Here is a 15,221-nt window from a genome sequence, read left to right on the forward strand (position 1 = left end):
GCAGCACACCCCACCCGGTCAAATTATACTGACAACGGGCCAACCAGTCGTCCCACTCCAAATATGCTGAGCGCTAAGCAGGAGTAGCAACTACCATTTCTGGTATGTCTCAGCTAGGGGACAGAACCCAAAACCAAAACGCCAAAAAAAGCGGCGAACGCTCAACTAAAGGCCAAAAGTGAGGCATTGTCAAGGGAGACATTAGGAAGAAGAAAGTTATCAAGGAAGAAGAGAAAATATAAGATCCCAAGTTTAGTCGCCTCTTACGATCATGCAATAGGGGGCAGCAGGTACAATTCTTACGCCCTACCTGCAGGGACATGTAGACAGGTGTAGACAGGTACTAATATAGTGTGTGTCACCCGTACAAGCCCGTCGGAAAAAAAGTGAAATATTCCGGTAAAATTGAGAAATGCTTGTTTTGCATACTAATGAAACTATAAGATATCTTCAACAATTAAATGTCTGTTCATGTATTAATTTAAAACATTTTGCGATTCAAAATGGACCAAACAAACGAAATACGTTTGTCTATAAACTCCAGAAAAAAAGTTTGAAATGCAAATTTTAACTATGGATAATTATATCGTATGAATTACGGGAAAAATCAAAAGAGGCACAAAAAGAAAACAAGTAAAATTTAATTCCAAATATGTACACTTCGATAGAACCCAACCTAAAAGAAACAAAAGGTCATTTGCATTACTTTTTTAATTTGGTTTCGTTTGGTTTATTTTGTTTAACGTCCTATTAACATCTAAGGTCATTTAAGGACGGCCTCCCGTGCGTGCGACATGTATGAGTGTGGTGAGTGCGTATGTGTGTTTTGGGAGGCTGCGGTATGTTCGTGTGAAGTCTCCTTGTGATAGGCCGGAACTTTCGCCGATTTAAAGTGCTATCTCACTGAAGCATACTGCCGAAGACACCAAGCTTGTTTTTGTTTGTAAAGAAAGAACCTTCTTTTTTCTTTTTGTTCAGTGCTTTCAAATGAACCAGAGATAAAAATGTCTATCATGTATGTTAATGTATTTACACTTTACAGCTTATAGGCTTTGCGGGATGGACTATTGCTACGGCAGTCGCTCTGACACTGAAGTACTCTCTATACTCCTTCAATAGGGAAGGAGGGGAACCTTGGAGCAAACTTCAGTACGCAATATACGAGGCTTTTGACAGACCTGTATGGGCTATGTGTGTTTGCTGGGTTGTTTTCGCCTGTCACAACTACATGGGAGGTGACTGAAATACAAAATTGGTTATATCTCAATAGTAAATGAAATATTTAGGAATCCGCATTTGTTTACATATCACAACAATAATAGTGAGGTTTCATCAGAGGAAATGTCACGGATAGAATTATCTGTACAGGGAAATAACTGTCTAAACAATGATAAAACAGCTATTCAAAATAAAGTTAGAGCATCCGTTTCGAGTTCACTCGTCCTTTGTTCGAGTTCTGTTCTGATCGTTGCAATTTCCTCTCCCGATTCTCCCAAACCATCAAGTTTTTTTACCAGATAAATGTAATATAATAAGTTGTATTCTTATCAATAACTGGAACACTGGCAGGTCAACAAGGGACCGTTGTAATCATCAAGAATTCAATTGCCAGTATCACTGAGGTTGACATTTGACCTTATATTGACACAAACATCTTCCAAAGCATGCAATATACATGTGATAAAAAGCAGAAACTCTTAAAAATAAAACGTTTATGACTCTTTATAAAGATATCATGTGAAAACAAATCTAATTTAAAGAACATGTAAACAATTATAGTATTTGTCACAAGACGAAATATATGGATGTTAGGAAAATATATATTTCCTGTATAACCGTATCTCTTGTTATCCATCAAATGTTTTGCCTCGGTAACATGATACAATTCAAATACAAGGTTATCTAATACAGCCAATAACATTATTGCTGGTAACGTTTCGATAACAGCTATGTTATCGAAACGTCGCTAGCAACAACTTAATTAGTTGTGTTAGATAACTATTTATATAGCTATCCTTATCAACCGTTAGACTATGTTTCACAATCAAAAGTTTAAATGTTTTTTTGATTTATTTTTAAATGTGCGGTCAAATATGCTAAACTAGTGAATTTCTCTTTCATTTTCATAGGTCCCGTCGACTCCTTGTTGTCATGGAGAGGTCTTGTGCCTTTATCGCGACTGACTTTCGCCGCCTATTTGATCCATCCAGTCGTGATGATAATACAGGGATCATCCAGATTCGCAACTCACTATTTGTCTGACTATAGTATGGTACGTCAATCATTAATCGGTGACAAAACGCTATGATAAGTATATAAATATCCTGGATAAGTTGCAAGTAAAAGCCCAAATATTAATGTGCAATATCATATCATGGTTTATAGCCCGACCTGATATGATAATTTTGCTATTAGTCTAAATATTGGTGGGATAATTAAAAAAAAACTTCACATAAAACAAAGGTTGAAGTTTGAGAAGGATGGGAAAGGGATTGATTCTGTTGATAACCGTATGTGATTATTTCTTTGCAGATCTATCTCAATCTCGGCCACATCACTGTATCCTTCATGGCTGCGTTCGTACTGTCTTTGGCACTTGAATCTCCCTTTATAACACTTGAAAAATTATTAGTGTGATCAGAAATGTCCTCAACTGCATCAATATGCATTCATATGCAATTAAAAGAAATACAAAAAACAAACAGTTAATTTAATTACGTCTGTTTTTTTCTGAAATACGAGACTCGTATATGTTATGAAATTATCTACATGGACATACTGATTGATGGTATCAAATTAAAATTTGACAGAAGAAAGTGCAGCATTATTCCGATATGCTTTACATTATCACTCCTTCAGATCACTATCGTGTGTATTTACTAGAGGTACAAATAAAAATAGTCAAATTGCTTTTTTCATTGTGTTTATTCCATGATATTAACATATGTTTGCTCAACATACATGTAGCGAATATTGTTTCATGTTCATGTCATGGACGTAATTGTATTAATCAAACTAATGTGTTTTTATGTATCTATTTCATTTTGTGTTGGTTGTTTGTCTCGAGGATCATGGATTAGTTTATAATGATCTCTTAAATTTTGCCGACATATCATTTGATATGGCAACAAAGATACATTTAAAAATTCAAATCAACCAGAACCGTCAACCAATCATCGGAGAAGCCTACAAAAACAACAATAACAAACATAAGTGCTTATTTATTCATTTCTACATTCTAATTCTACATTCTGATTGTAGTGTCTTATCTACAATATACAATAGCTATATCGAATATATGTTCTACTATGTCATCATAATTATTTTGTTTTAAATAACCTTTTTAATTGTATATGCTAAAAATACCACTTTACTGACTTTACCCTAAAAACTCGAGAAAAATTGTACTGTACAAGTAGCATCACTGAGTGCAAAATTGTCTTCACTAATGTCCTATAGTCTCCAGAAGTTCCAATTAAAAAAGAACTGACGTGTTCTGATTGCTAGTTTTATATATTTCGTTTCTTTCAACGACATTTTACCTCGTCCTGGACGTGTCATATTGAAACAATTACAAATACATATACTACGTTAACACGAAATGAAAGTTAGTAAAAACTTATAAGTTCTGATACTGGGTATATTGAGATTTATTAATATATCTTGTGTATATTACTTTTTGTTTTACTTATTTGCGTAATGATATAACACGCTTTCTGTTCATTTATATCTCCAGTTCCTCTTGACAGTTTAAGATCCGTCGTGTGTATCAATGAAGTTGTCAATGTAATCAAATGCAAAAAAATAAACATATATTATGAGGGACAGGTGTCTGGAGGTCCGGAGATTTTGTTCTATGGTGCTATTGTTTATTACAGCATAAACCACAACCTTTCTGAATAGAGACATTTATTGTTGTTAACTTAGTGTTCTGACCTGTCATTATGTAAAATGAGACAGTTATTGAGATAAATCGACATATTCTATTTTATAACAAGAATGATTGATTTCGAACTTTTATGAGAACCTACCGTTGCCATATCGCCACCGCGACAGCTGTATGTGCCCATTGAGAGGTCTTGTCCATTGTGTATCAACACTGTGACGTCACATGCTGTTATCTGGGAAATATAAATTTATCTTAAATCAAACAACAAATATACAAACTTTTTTTTCAATTTAACAACGAAGAATATGGTATTAAATCAAAGTGCAATTATATTAAACAACAAGTTCCTACCCAGGAATTGTGTTTCCTCGAAAAATAAACACATATGCACGTGGACATTCTCACATGCTGATGGTAGATGTAAAAGTTGTAATATTCAAACACTTTTACGAAAAGCAATGTTCGTTAAGATTCAAAATAGTCCCATTCGATATGAATGTGATGGTATCGTTTGGTTTTCTTACATACTTAAGTTTCATATATGTTATTGATTGTTTTCCGGATAGCAGTATATATATCATCTGTCATGTGACTTACTGGAAGACCTGGTTGTAACGGGCAGCTGTCCGTTGTTCGGTCTTTATTCAGCTCATTGTTGGTGCAAAACGATCTCCCCAAACTCAGTGTCATATGCATGGATTCGACCTTTCCAGTCAGCTGAACACAAAACAGAGTTTTGGATTTGAAAAATTAGACGAAAATAATCAGATGGGAATACATGACGGGAGTAATGAGATGAGATAAAAGTAATGTGAGATATCTTCAGAATTTTCATATCACGAGTTAAAGGTAAACAAACGTATTGCTGTTATGATAACATATAATCTATCGCGTGTTAACAGTATCAAAACTTTATACTGTTATCATATTGCATAATCTATCGTGAGTTAACAGTATCAAAACGTTATGGTGTTATCATATCACATAATCTATCGCGAGTTAACGGTATCAAAACCTTATACTGTTATCATATCACATAATCTATCGCGAGTTAACGGTATCAAAACCTTATACTGTTATCATATCACATAATCTATCGCGAGTTAACGGTATCAAAACCTTATACTGTTATCATATCACAAAATCTATCGCGAGTTAACGGTATCAAAACGTTATGCTGTTATCATATCACATAATCTATCGTGAGTTAACAGTATCAAAACGTTATGGTGTTATCATATCACATTATCTATCGTGAGTCAACAGTATCAAAACCTTATACTGTTATCATATCCCATAATCTATCGCTAGTTAACAGTATCAAAACCTTATCCTGTTATCATATCACATTATCTATCGCGAGTAAACAGTATCAAAACGTTATGGTGTTATCATATCCCATAATCTATCGTGAGTTAACAGTATCAAAACTTTATACTGTTATCATATCACATAATCTATCGCGAGTTAACGGTATCAAAACGTTATGCTGTTATCATATCCCATAATCTATCGTGAGTTAACAGTATCAAAACCTTATACTGTTATCATATCACATAATCTATCGCGAGTTAACAGTATCAAAACTTTATACTGTTATCATATCCCATAATCTATCGCGAGTTAACAGTATCAAAACGTTATACTGTCATATCACAAAATATATCGCAAGTTAACGGTATCAAAACGGTAAACTGTTATATGATATATTTTATTCATGAGGGCTACCTGTTAATAGGACGTTAAACAAAATAAACCAAACCAAACTAAACATATGATCATTTTGGTGATAATTCAATGTGAACTTCTACACAATTTCAAATTTCCACTGTCTCTATTTTCCCAGCAATTTCTTGCCTTTGAGTTCGAATAACGGTTTCGATTGCATGTCGCTGTTCCTGTATTGTCGACAGTGCCAATTTTCGTTTTTATATTAACGTAAAACTAATAATATTTTCTTTACTTGCTATTCTACCGCTTCTAAATAGGGGTTACACAAAGCTGCAAACCATTAAAGTAGGATCGGTTCTACAAACCATTTATATTTAATCAGGATTGTTTCTACAGACCATGGACGCAGGATTGATTCTTCTAATCATTGAAGTGGGATTTATTCTACATATTATTTATTTAGGATTGATTCTACAAGCCGATAAAGTGAAATTGATTCTACAAACCATTAAAGTAGGATTAATTCTTCAAACCGTTGAAGTAGAATTGATTCTACAAACCATTAAAATAGAATTAATTCTACAAACCGTTGAAGTAGAATTGATTCTACAAACCATTAAAATAGAATTAATTCTACAAACCGTTGAAGTAGAATTGATTCTACAAACCATTAAAGTAGGATTGATTCTACAAACCGTTGAAGTAGGATTGAGTATGTCGGCAACCACATATTTATATGTGCAGCAAGAAAATCCGTTTTTCTTGTTGATTTCGTTTGCTGCGAAATCTCCAGACATTTTCACGTATGTTGACTGAGCGGTGAGGTCTTTTCGTATCTACATAAATGGAGACATACATATATATATAAATTACGAGAATGGTTAAAAGTGAAATCAAGAAGTTAATGGTTTTATGTTATCTTTTTCCTCATATGTGTCTGTATTTAAAATTATCGGACGAGAAATAAGATATCGAATTTGATGCATGACTTGTGTTTAGCGACCTGTGAGTACTAAGGGCCGTTAACACAATGCTTGTTGCACGTTGACATACATTGACTATTACACTGAAGTTTGCTATAAAACCATTTTGATACACCAATGTTATCTGTCTGTTCACCGTAATAATTGAAAAATTGAGGTGAAGTCAAGATTTCTTGACGATCGGATGGAAATTTATTGAATGGTTTTCAGACTTTACATAGGTATGGATCCTTGATACCAATGTAACTACTGTAATACAGTGTAACGGGAAATCAAACAATGGCAAAAAAGATGACATCTAATTGTTTTGCTTTCAGTTTAAGTCAAATATACGTATAACTTGGTAGATTTTCGTAATAAAGAAAGTTTCCGACAAAAAAAAAAACACTTGATGAATTGCAAAGAAAACACTTATGCATCCTTAGGCTGAGTGATATCTGTAAAGAAACACTTGGTTGGAAGTTAATAAGAAATAAACAAAAGATTCATGAAAATGGCTACTACTAAACGAACTGATGAAAGAGAAAGTCCTAAACGCCCCCCCCCCCCCCCCCCCCCCCCCACCCCGAAAAATAACCCTCTCGGCATAAACAAAAGAGCTTGTAACAGAACATAAACTACGTAAGTGGTGGGAAACTGGAATCACTTTCGTGGACAACTCAGTATTACATTGGGATGAAGCAAATAGTCGGTGAATATAAAAAGCTTAACTAATGCCGTAATCGGATGCCACAAATACAATACCAACTCCAAACTATGAAAGTGTTCCTCAGTACAAATGCTAAAGCTTAACTCAGAATATCCTGCATTTTAGCAAATTGCTCTGTCTATAATAAAAAAAAGAGTTTACCTCTTTCTCTCGAGGATGTGGAACCGCCCAGATGGTTGGGAGTAACATGGATAAAATTACAATAAAATTCATATCTCTGTTAAAGTATATAGCACTTCCGATAGACACTTAGTTGCGAATCATGCAAATACTTCAATACCATCTGATATATATATAGACCAGTAGGTGACGTCAGAAGTCTGGTGAAATATCTTATCGTTCTGAGTAGCAACAACACAAATAATCTACGAAGGACGTTAGGTGAAATCCACGTGACATATTGAATTCATTAAAGCATCCATACGTGTACACATGAATCTGTTAGTTTTGATTATATGTTTAGCCATCCATCGTTAAATGACGATATAATATTTAATATATTACTTGTTAACGCAAATATATATATAAACCACCGGGAAATTTACATGAATAAAACTGCATTATGTCCGATATATATATAGAAAAGAATGTGAGTTAAACAAACCAAGTTGTTTTATTATTGCATATTTTTAACATCAGGAAATTCATCAAAATGTCTTTCGTATAGAAATGAATTAAATATCATCCCAACACTTTAAGAACTTCATTTTATTGTTATCCGTTCATTGCAATAGTGCCAAACTAGCACATCATTTACTGATACAAACCACTATTTTGACTTCAATATGTTTATTTATTTGCTAAACGGTTTGAAAATAATAAATATTCACGTCATGAGACGATTTGTATAACCGATGCGGTTCGTGATAACTAACGTGCCGGTGTCGCGATGTTTCCGTATGAAACTATTTTGGGAATTTTATCATTTGAAAGCCATCGCCAGACCATAGGTCATAGGTCATCGTCATAGACTTTATCTACATGTATATGACTCATAACATGTCACTTCTCACAGGTAAACAATCCCAAAACATTTCAACAATGCGTCTTGGCCAATAAATGGTCTCTTACAAATCGTGAAAATGATCGATTAAATTTGTTACACCATGAAAGCATTTGTAGCGGTTTCTATGTCAACCTCACTAAGGCTAGCATAGCTTCTTATATTTTGAGATCAATTGCAGTTGCCGTTATTGTATGGGTGCAACTACTTTGCAATCATAAAATCATTTCATGTTAGTAGCCACTAGGTGGCTTTTTCAGTAATGAATTTAAACGTCATCCTGGTGGGTGGCCAATTCAATTTCATCTACTTCTTGATAGATGTGCATAAAAAACAAGGATATAGTAAATAGTTCATACATTAACAAAGGTACACTGTTCACGCTATAACTAATCTCCTCGTATATAAATACAGAGAGCAAAAATACAGCCTTCGTATTCAATATCACATAGGTTAAGAGCGAAGAGTAGTTTACTCTAGCATATCTTGGTCTAAACAAGGAAATTGCAGAAATTTAATATATACCTGATTTGAATCTAAGATCTACTTACATTTATGGATTTATCGCATGTCCAGTTAACAACTTGTATAAAAGATTCCCAAGGTTTGTATATAACCTGTGCAGCGCATGCAGTGGGCTATAAAATGTAATATAAACAGAAATGAAATTGGAAATTGTAAGAAATATTTACAATTTTAAATAAAAAATTGCCGTTACATTATCACATCAGATATAGCACTTGCGTTTCGCTGTAAATAAAAGCCAACAACTGTTCTAGTTTACCCGCCAGGAACCATACCAATTCATTCTCGCAGAGAGGACGTACGTCTGTTTCGTCTTTCTTAACAACTGTTTTAATGTAACCCTCGATGCATTGTGTACGGTTTGGTTTTTAACCCATGAGGCCTTAGACTCAACCAAATGGCCAAATGTGAAGCAGTGTTACGGGAAACATTAGGAGGGCAAAAATTGTTGTTTGAGAGGGTAGACAAAAGATAAGATCTCTGATTTTATTATGCAAATTACAAATTATGCAATTATGTAATGATCCATGTTAATTTTGGTTAAGTGCAAAGAATGATATTCATTATTTAACATATGGTAACTCCGGAACTAGAACTACTATTTGTTGTAAGAAACATAAGAAATTAAAACCAATTAAAGCACGCTTAAACTACGCATATCAAAATAATATAAAATATGTAAATATTTAAAGTCCGAAATATACTGACCCAAAATATTTTGTTTGCTGTTCACGTAACGAAACAATACAATACAATGTACTACACTCTTCTATGTGAAACAAATAATTTTATGTTTCACCTGTAATATCCTTTCATTAGTAATAACAAACTTACCCTGAGTCTGGAGTGAGGTATTAAGGGACAATCTTTTGAAGTTTTGTTAGCATTTTCCTTGCTGTTATTACATACAGATATCCCAATGGAAAATTTCAAATGATAAAGCTCTCCGTCTACCATCTAAAACACCAAATGCGTCACATTTTAACACCCAAAGTGATACACAGTGTTTTGTTGTTAAGAACTATGTATATGAGATTAAGCTAAGAGTAAAGCTACGTTTTTCAATCCTGTATTAATAGTTTGTATACACTGATACAAAGTAACGACAATGGCGTTGGCAGTAAATATAGGTGCCCCGAAACATGTTGCGAAAATCTACTTATGGCTCATCATCTTAAAATTGTCATTAATGTATTTTTTATATATCAAGATTTACTTTTATTCATAATTCTTGATACCTAACACGACATTTTGGTTAACGAGACTTTCCACTGATACCTATAAATAAAAGATTAAAATGAAAATCTTTTCTAAAATATGAAATTATCGTGCATAAGTATATACGGTGGGTATGCAATTCTATCACTAATTATTCATTTAAATTCAGAGGGGCATGGTTAGAACATATATTTCTGTGTATGATACATGACGACAAACAGCATACTATTTTACCATTTAAAATGCACAATCATGCAATAATGAGTTGTACAATCTTAACGAATTACAGCACCCATATAATTTAGGTTGTAAGTAGGCACCGGCGAATTTAGATGAAAAAGTTGGCAACAAATTGTATCCATTCTGAATAACGTAGCACACACACTAGCTTTTAGATATTCAACTGTGGTAAAAATGCATAATTACCTGGTATGTTCCGTTTAATATTTCTACCAGTGATTTCCGTGGAAGTTTATCGGAATAACCTCGGGCCTCATTGATAGTGTCGACGGCTGACTCTGTGACCGTGATCACGTGAGGGTCGTCTTTATTGTAAGGTATATCGCCCCCACGTGGAGGTGGGGGTGGCTACACAAATGATATAAATGCTATTAATAATAGTATTATGTATTATTGACGATCTGCCATCACGATAAAACTGTATTAAACAACCCAAAATTTAAAATTGTGGACAAAAACGTTTTTTTTTTTAAGCAACAAGAAACAGACAAAAATTTAAATATAATGTATTATATATATATTGCTTAACATTACAAAAGTGTCCTTAGACAGCTATATCTTTTAGAAAAAGGTCGACGGGTTTAAGAACTCTACATTTATTTACTGTTTCAAGAAGAAGTTAAGTACTGTATCACTTATAGACAACAAGTCAAAACCAAAAAGATGAATGTGTGTTTGTAACAGTCAGGAAACCAATACGGTGATATATATATATTGATACATATAAATTACTTCTAACTATAATACAATTTAAAAACAATGTTTCATTAAGCTTAAAGAAATTTAAATTGTTTAGAAACTTCTTTCATTTACATATTATATATATATTGTTATTATCGCTGTCTCTTTCAGTACACGTTTCATTCATTCTGTAATAATCACGAAATATAAACTATCCTGGAAGTATTAGCAATTTAGCTTTTCAATAAAACAGTATTTCCCCTGACGCAAACAAAAGTATCAGAATGTTTAAAAGAATGACAAACATGAAGAGAGTCTTTCCCAAGAAGAACGTTTAAAATCAGATTGTATGTACAAACACTGTACTTACCGGCAGTGGCTCACATTCGTGTTCCATGATGTCTGTGAGATTGCCTAGCCAATAACGATATAGTACCTTTGAGTCACACCTCTGGATCTATAAAACATTTTGAACTGAGTACCAGCAGATATTATATCCTGATAAATTATTACAGAATGGATCACGATTAAACTAACAAAACTACGTCTTTTTGTTTTCTTTTGCGAAAACTTACAATAATGAAGAAATATAGCAAATATAAAAACGCATATTGATTATTATATTTTCGCGCCAACAATGTCTAAAGTGAATAAGTCATTATTATTTTTTCTGTATAGAACATTCCGTTATGTGCTCTAGGTGCTCAAATAGGATAAAGTTCGAGTATTTCAAATATTTTAGCTAAAGAGCAGAACATTAAAATGTTTCCTTTGCTAGACCGCCGAGCGACATTGTAGCAATGCAGTTTACCATTTACTGGATGAAGTTCTAATCAACAAAGCAAACAGTTACCGGAAGTCCTTGTTCCCCACTCTTGGGTGGACACTCCTGGGACGTGGCATTGCTATACTTTTCTGTATTTGGACACACCGAGTTGGACAGTGTAAATGCCAGTCGATATACACTACCGTCTACAATCTAGAAATAGAAAATGTGTGTGGTCTTATGAAGTGTTGTTAGCATGTTGGTCACATCACACAACCATATCATTTAAGATAAATAATGTAACATATATGTACAATGTATATATGTGTGTCATACCATTTCCTTTAAACGTTCAATTTTCTAGACGCAATGCCATTTTAGCCATTTTCACGCTTGAAGAATTCCACCAAATCATAATTACGCTAATTTTAATTTCTGTTAATTGTTTCCTATGTCAACATTGCGGTAGTGGCAATTCAACTTACTTCCTTTTTCTTTTTTCCTTTTTACGCCTTTATTATAGGATAACAGTACATGTACTTTAGTGATACCTGCTCAGTCCCCCCTTCCAGTTTGTACAATGTCCATCTGGAAGATTCGTTTGAGTATCCCCTGTCTCTGTTGATAGTTGATACTGCACCATTAATGGAGAAACTGACACCTGGATCAGTTCTGTTGATAAGAACTTGATCCCCAGGAGACGGTCCCTGTATTAAATGTAGGTTAATGTAAATACAGGGAATAGTTATAGCACATACTATACACACGGATTTACCTTTGTCGGTTCCCATGCAAAATACTATTTAAAATGTCAACATAGTTAGTTAGCAAAACATAAATACTTTTAACTGTGGTCATATTAGAGTCTTGCATAAATCACATTGGCTGTAGTGTCATTTCGTTCTATATACATTTACACAGCAGTTCCCCATTGGAAAAATGCTAACGGGCAGATAGCACCATACGCCTATAGCATCCAGTGTCACAGGCTTGGCACCCAATGGGTCATGCGGCATTAAAAAATGCGATAATTGTTTTGTTGGTTTAGTTTTCAAAATGAAAAAAAAAATTCTAAGTTGTAAGACGATGTAAATATAAGTATTTAATAGTGGTTTTAATGTTGTTGTCGCTACGGCAGCATGGACAAGGATTTGCCCACCATACATCGTGCTGCCATATCGACTATAACAACATTAAAACCAATGACCATTGCTTAAATGCTATTGTTTTAATATAACAGTGACCATTTTGTTAAGACTACTTCAGTTCGCATACCGGGCACCACACATATAAATATATATTATAATAATTACTATACTGGTGACGTACATGTACTCGTGCATACCATTTTTGTATCCACAGTTAAAACATTTAAACACATATAAATATATATTATAATAATTACTATACTGGTGACGTACATGTACTCGTGCATACCATTTTTGTATTCATAGTTAAAACATTTAAATACATATACATTTGTGTATGTATGTAATTGTTACCTGACATAGGTGTGATAAGACTGTACTGCGTGGTATCTCCCAGTGCTTGTAAATTACAGTCGCGTTACATTCACGTAGCTGGCCGAGAAGAAATAACATATACAATAAATGTATCCAGGATCAGCTATTTCAACAGATAGAAGGACAACTATCAGAATTTTGTGTCTATTGGTTAATGATCAAAGAAATCAATCTGAATGATATGATAATTACATTTGCTCTGCATTTGCACTTTATAACAATGCCAAGACCAGTTCTGTGATATAACACCATAACACAGGCATAGTTATTTGAAAAAGAAACATCTTAGTAATTAGCCTAGCTAAAAAATTCCATTGGCAGTTCCGCCAGCTGTTCAAATTGTTGAGTAGGCAGAAACATCTGGATTAAAAAGTTGCTTGTTAACGAAGATATGAACGTAAAAAATATGAAAAATGTAAATGTAAGCATTGAACAGCATTTCATTCGGTGCCTTGGTCCTATAAAAAGGAACAGAATTGAAGAAAAACTAGAACTGTCGCCAGGATGGCTGACTAATACCCCCGCAATCTGCACGAGTCGATGGTGAATTGGAACTGTTAATTAGATGCTAACTAAGATAATCCAGTAATATAGTGACCAGTTGCCATAGCAACCATATTTTGAAGAAAAAAAAATGAAAGTGGCATGCACATCTACACATGGTCCTCTATATTTGTGTGAAGTTTCATTGAAATCGGCCCTTCGGTTTAGGAGGAGTTGTCCGGACAAACTTAAAGTTATGGTTCTTATCAGAAAACCTGTTTATAGTGACCAGTTGCCATAGCAACCATAATTTTGAAAAAAAGAACGTGGTATGCACATCTTCACATGGTCCTCTATATTTGTGTGAGGTTTCATTGAAATTGGCCATTTAGTTTAGGAGGAGTTGTCCGGACAAACTGAAAGTTATGGTTCTTATCGGAAAACCTGTTTATAGTGACCAGTTGCCAAAGCAACCATAATTTTGAGAAAAATAAAGTGGCATGCACATCTACACATGATCATTATTATTTGTGTGAAGTTTCATGGGAATTGGCTCATCGGTTTAGGAGGAGTTGTCCGGACAAAATGCGTCTACAGACAGCCAGACGGACGGACGGACAACCTGATTCCAGTATAACCCCCTAACGTCGTTGCGGGTATAATAATCATAACATTTCTTATTAAATTTGTCTGCAATCCTGTCCCGTGTTATAGGACTATTTGCAAAAAAAAAGAAAAAAAAAAAGAAAGGAAAATCATTCCATCTATTTTAGTAGGCTTTGTTGAAATATTATACTTTACAACATCTACGCCGATTAACACTCATTATCATTATATACACTTGCAAGATTATTAGAAAACATGCATGCTTTACCTTCATACCCGGGATAAGTGGACATTTTGCTTTTGTAGCGTTGATGTTGATGATGCTGTTATTACATTCTGAGTTCCCTACAGTGAAATCCAGTCGGTATATCTCTCCGTCCACTACCTGGTATCATAAATAGTATGTCTTATTAGGATCACACGTTCTTACGCTGGTCCAAGAAGGTTTCGATTTTTTCGTAGAATATTTGGTGAACATATGATAGTAGACTGACTTACCAGTCCCATTGTTTGTGTAAAGAAATAATTGCTAGATAATTGTATACCAGATTATCTCAGTCTGGTTTCGCCATCGGAACAAAATGATAAATTAAAGATCCATCTTATTTAGAATGTACATATTGTCTACTGTACTAGGATAGCAATAGTTGTATATTTTTATTTCCGGATATTCTATTTATAATCTTTTGCATTTTTCTTTTATTGTTGATAACATTATTGCAATATGTGCTTGCAGCAGGGGATCAGTTCGCCTTTAGGAAAGTTGTTCATAGGGTTGAAAATCACACAAAAGGAACTTAAAATAACAGATTTCAACGAATCATGAACTTATACATCATTACATTCACACCGACTCTCCGGTCTTTCGTTCATGTCATGAACATGATTATTCGACAAGTATAGAGTTGTCGTTATATATATTGT

At 34.0% G+C, this 15,221-nt stretch overlaps 2 protein-coding genes across 3 annotated transcripts in view; one reads left to right on the forward strand and one right to left on the reverse strand.

Annotated features, from left to right (window-relative positions):
- Nucleotides 1–2,908, forward strand: part of LOC117345026 (O-acyltransferase like protein-like) — a 31,335-nt gene extending 28,427 nt beyond the window's left edge. The window contains exons 13-15 of one of the 2 annotated variants that reach the window (XM_033907952.1): nt 1,043–1,235; nt 2,130–2,272; nt 2,533–2,908. In XM_033907952.1, the coding sequence (XP_033763843.1) occupies nt 1,043–1,235; nt 2,130–2,272; nt 2,533–2,637 (441 nt within the window). In that variant the 3' untranslated portion in view covers nt 2,638–2,908. The remainder of the gene's footprint in view (nt 1–1,042; nt 1,236–2,129; nt 2,273–2,532) is intronic. The other variant, XR_004536323.1, reaches the window with a different exon arrangement.
- LOC117345024 overlaps nt 2,907–15,221 on the reverse strand; it is a 28,477-nt gene continuing 16,162 nt past the window's right edge. Inside the window, exons 18-29 of the mRNA XM_033907951.1 lie at nt 14,566–14,682; nt 13,188–13,265; nt 12,237–12,392; nt 11,773–11,898; nt 11,290–11,376; nt 10,425–10,586; nt 9,615–9,737; nt 8,807–8,893; nt 6,256–6,396; nt 4,487–4,606; nt 4,032–4,121; nt 2,907–3,186 (exon numbers count right to left, since the gene is read on the reverse strand). Of these exons, the coding sequence (XP_033763842.1) occupies nt 3,166–3,186; nt 4,032–4,121; nt 4,487–4,606; nt 6,256–6,396; nt 8,807–8,893; nt 9,615–9,737; nt 10,425–10,586; nt 11,290–11,376; nt 11,773–11,898; nt 12,237–12,392; nt 13,188–13,265; nt 14,566–14,682 (1,308 nt within the window). The 3' untranslated portion in view covers nt 2,907–3,165. The remainder of the gene's footprint in view (nt 3,187–4,031; nt 4,122–4,486; nt 4,607–6,255; nt 6,397–8,806; nt 8,894–9,614; nt 9,738–10,424; nt 10,587–11,289; nt 11,377–11,772; nt 11,899–12,236; nt 12,393–13,187; nt 13,266–14,565; nt 14,683–15,221) is intronic.

This window comes from Pecten maximus, chromosome 16 (genome assembly GCF_902652985.1).
Source record: "Pecten maximus chromosome 16, xPecMax1.1, whole genome shotgun sequence".
NCBI lineage: Eukaryota > Metazoa > Mollusca > Bivalvia > Pectinida > Pectinidae > Pecten > Pecten maximus.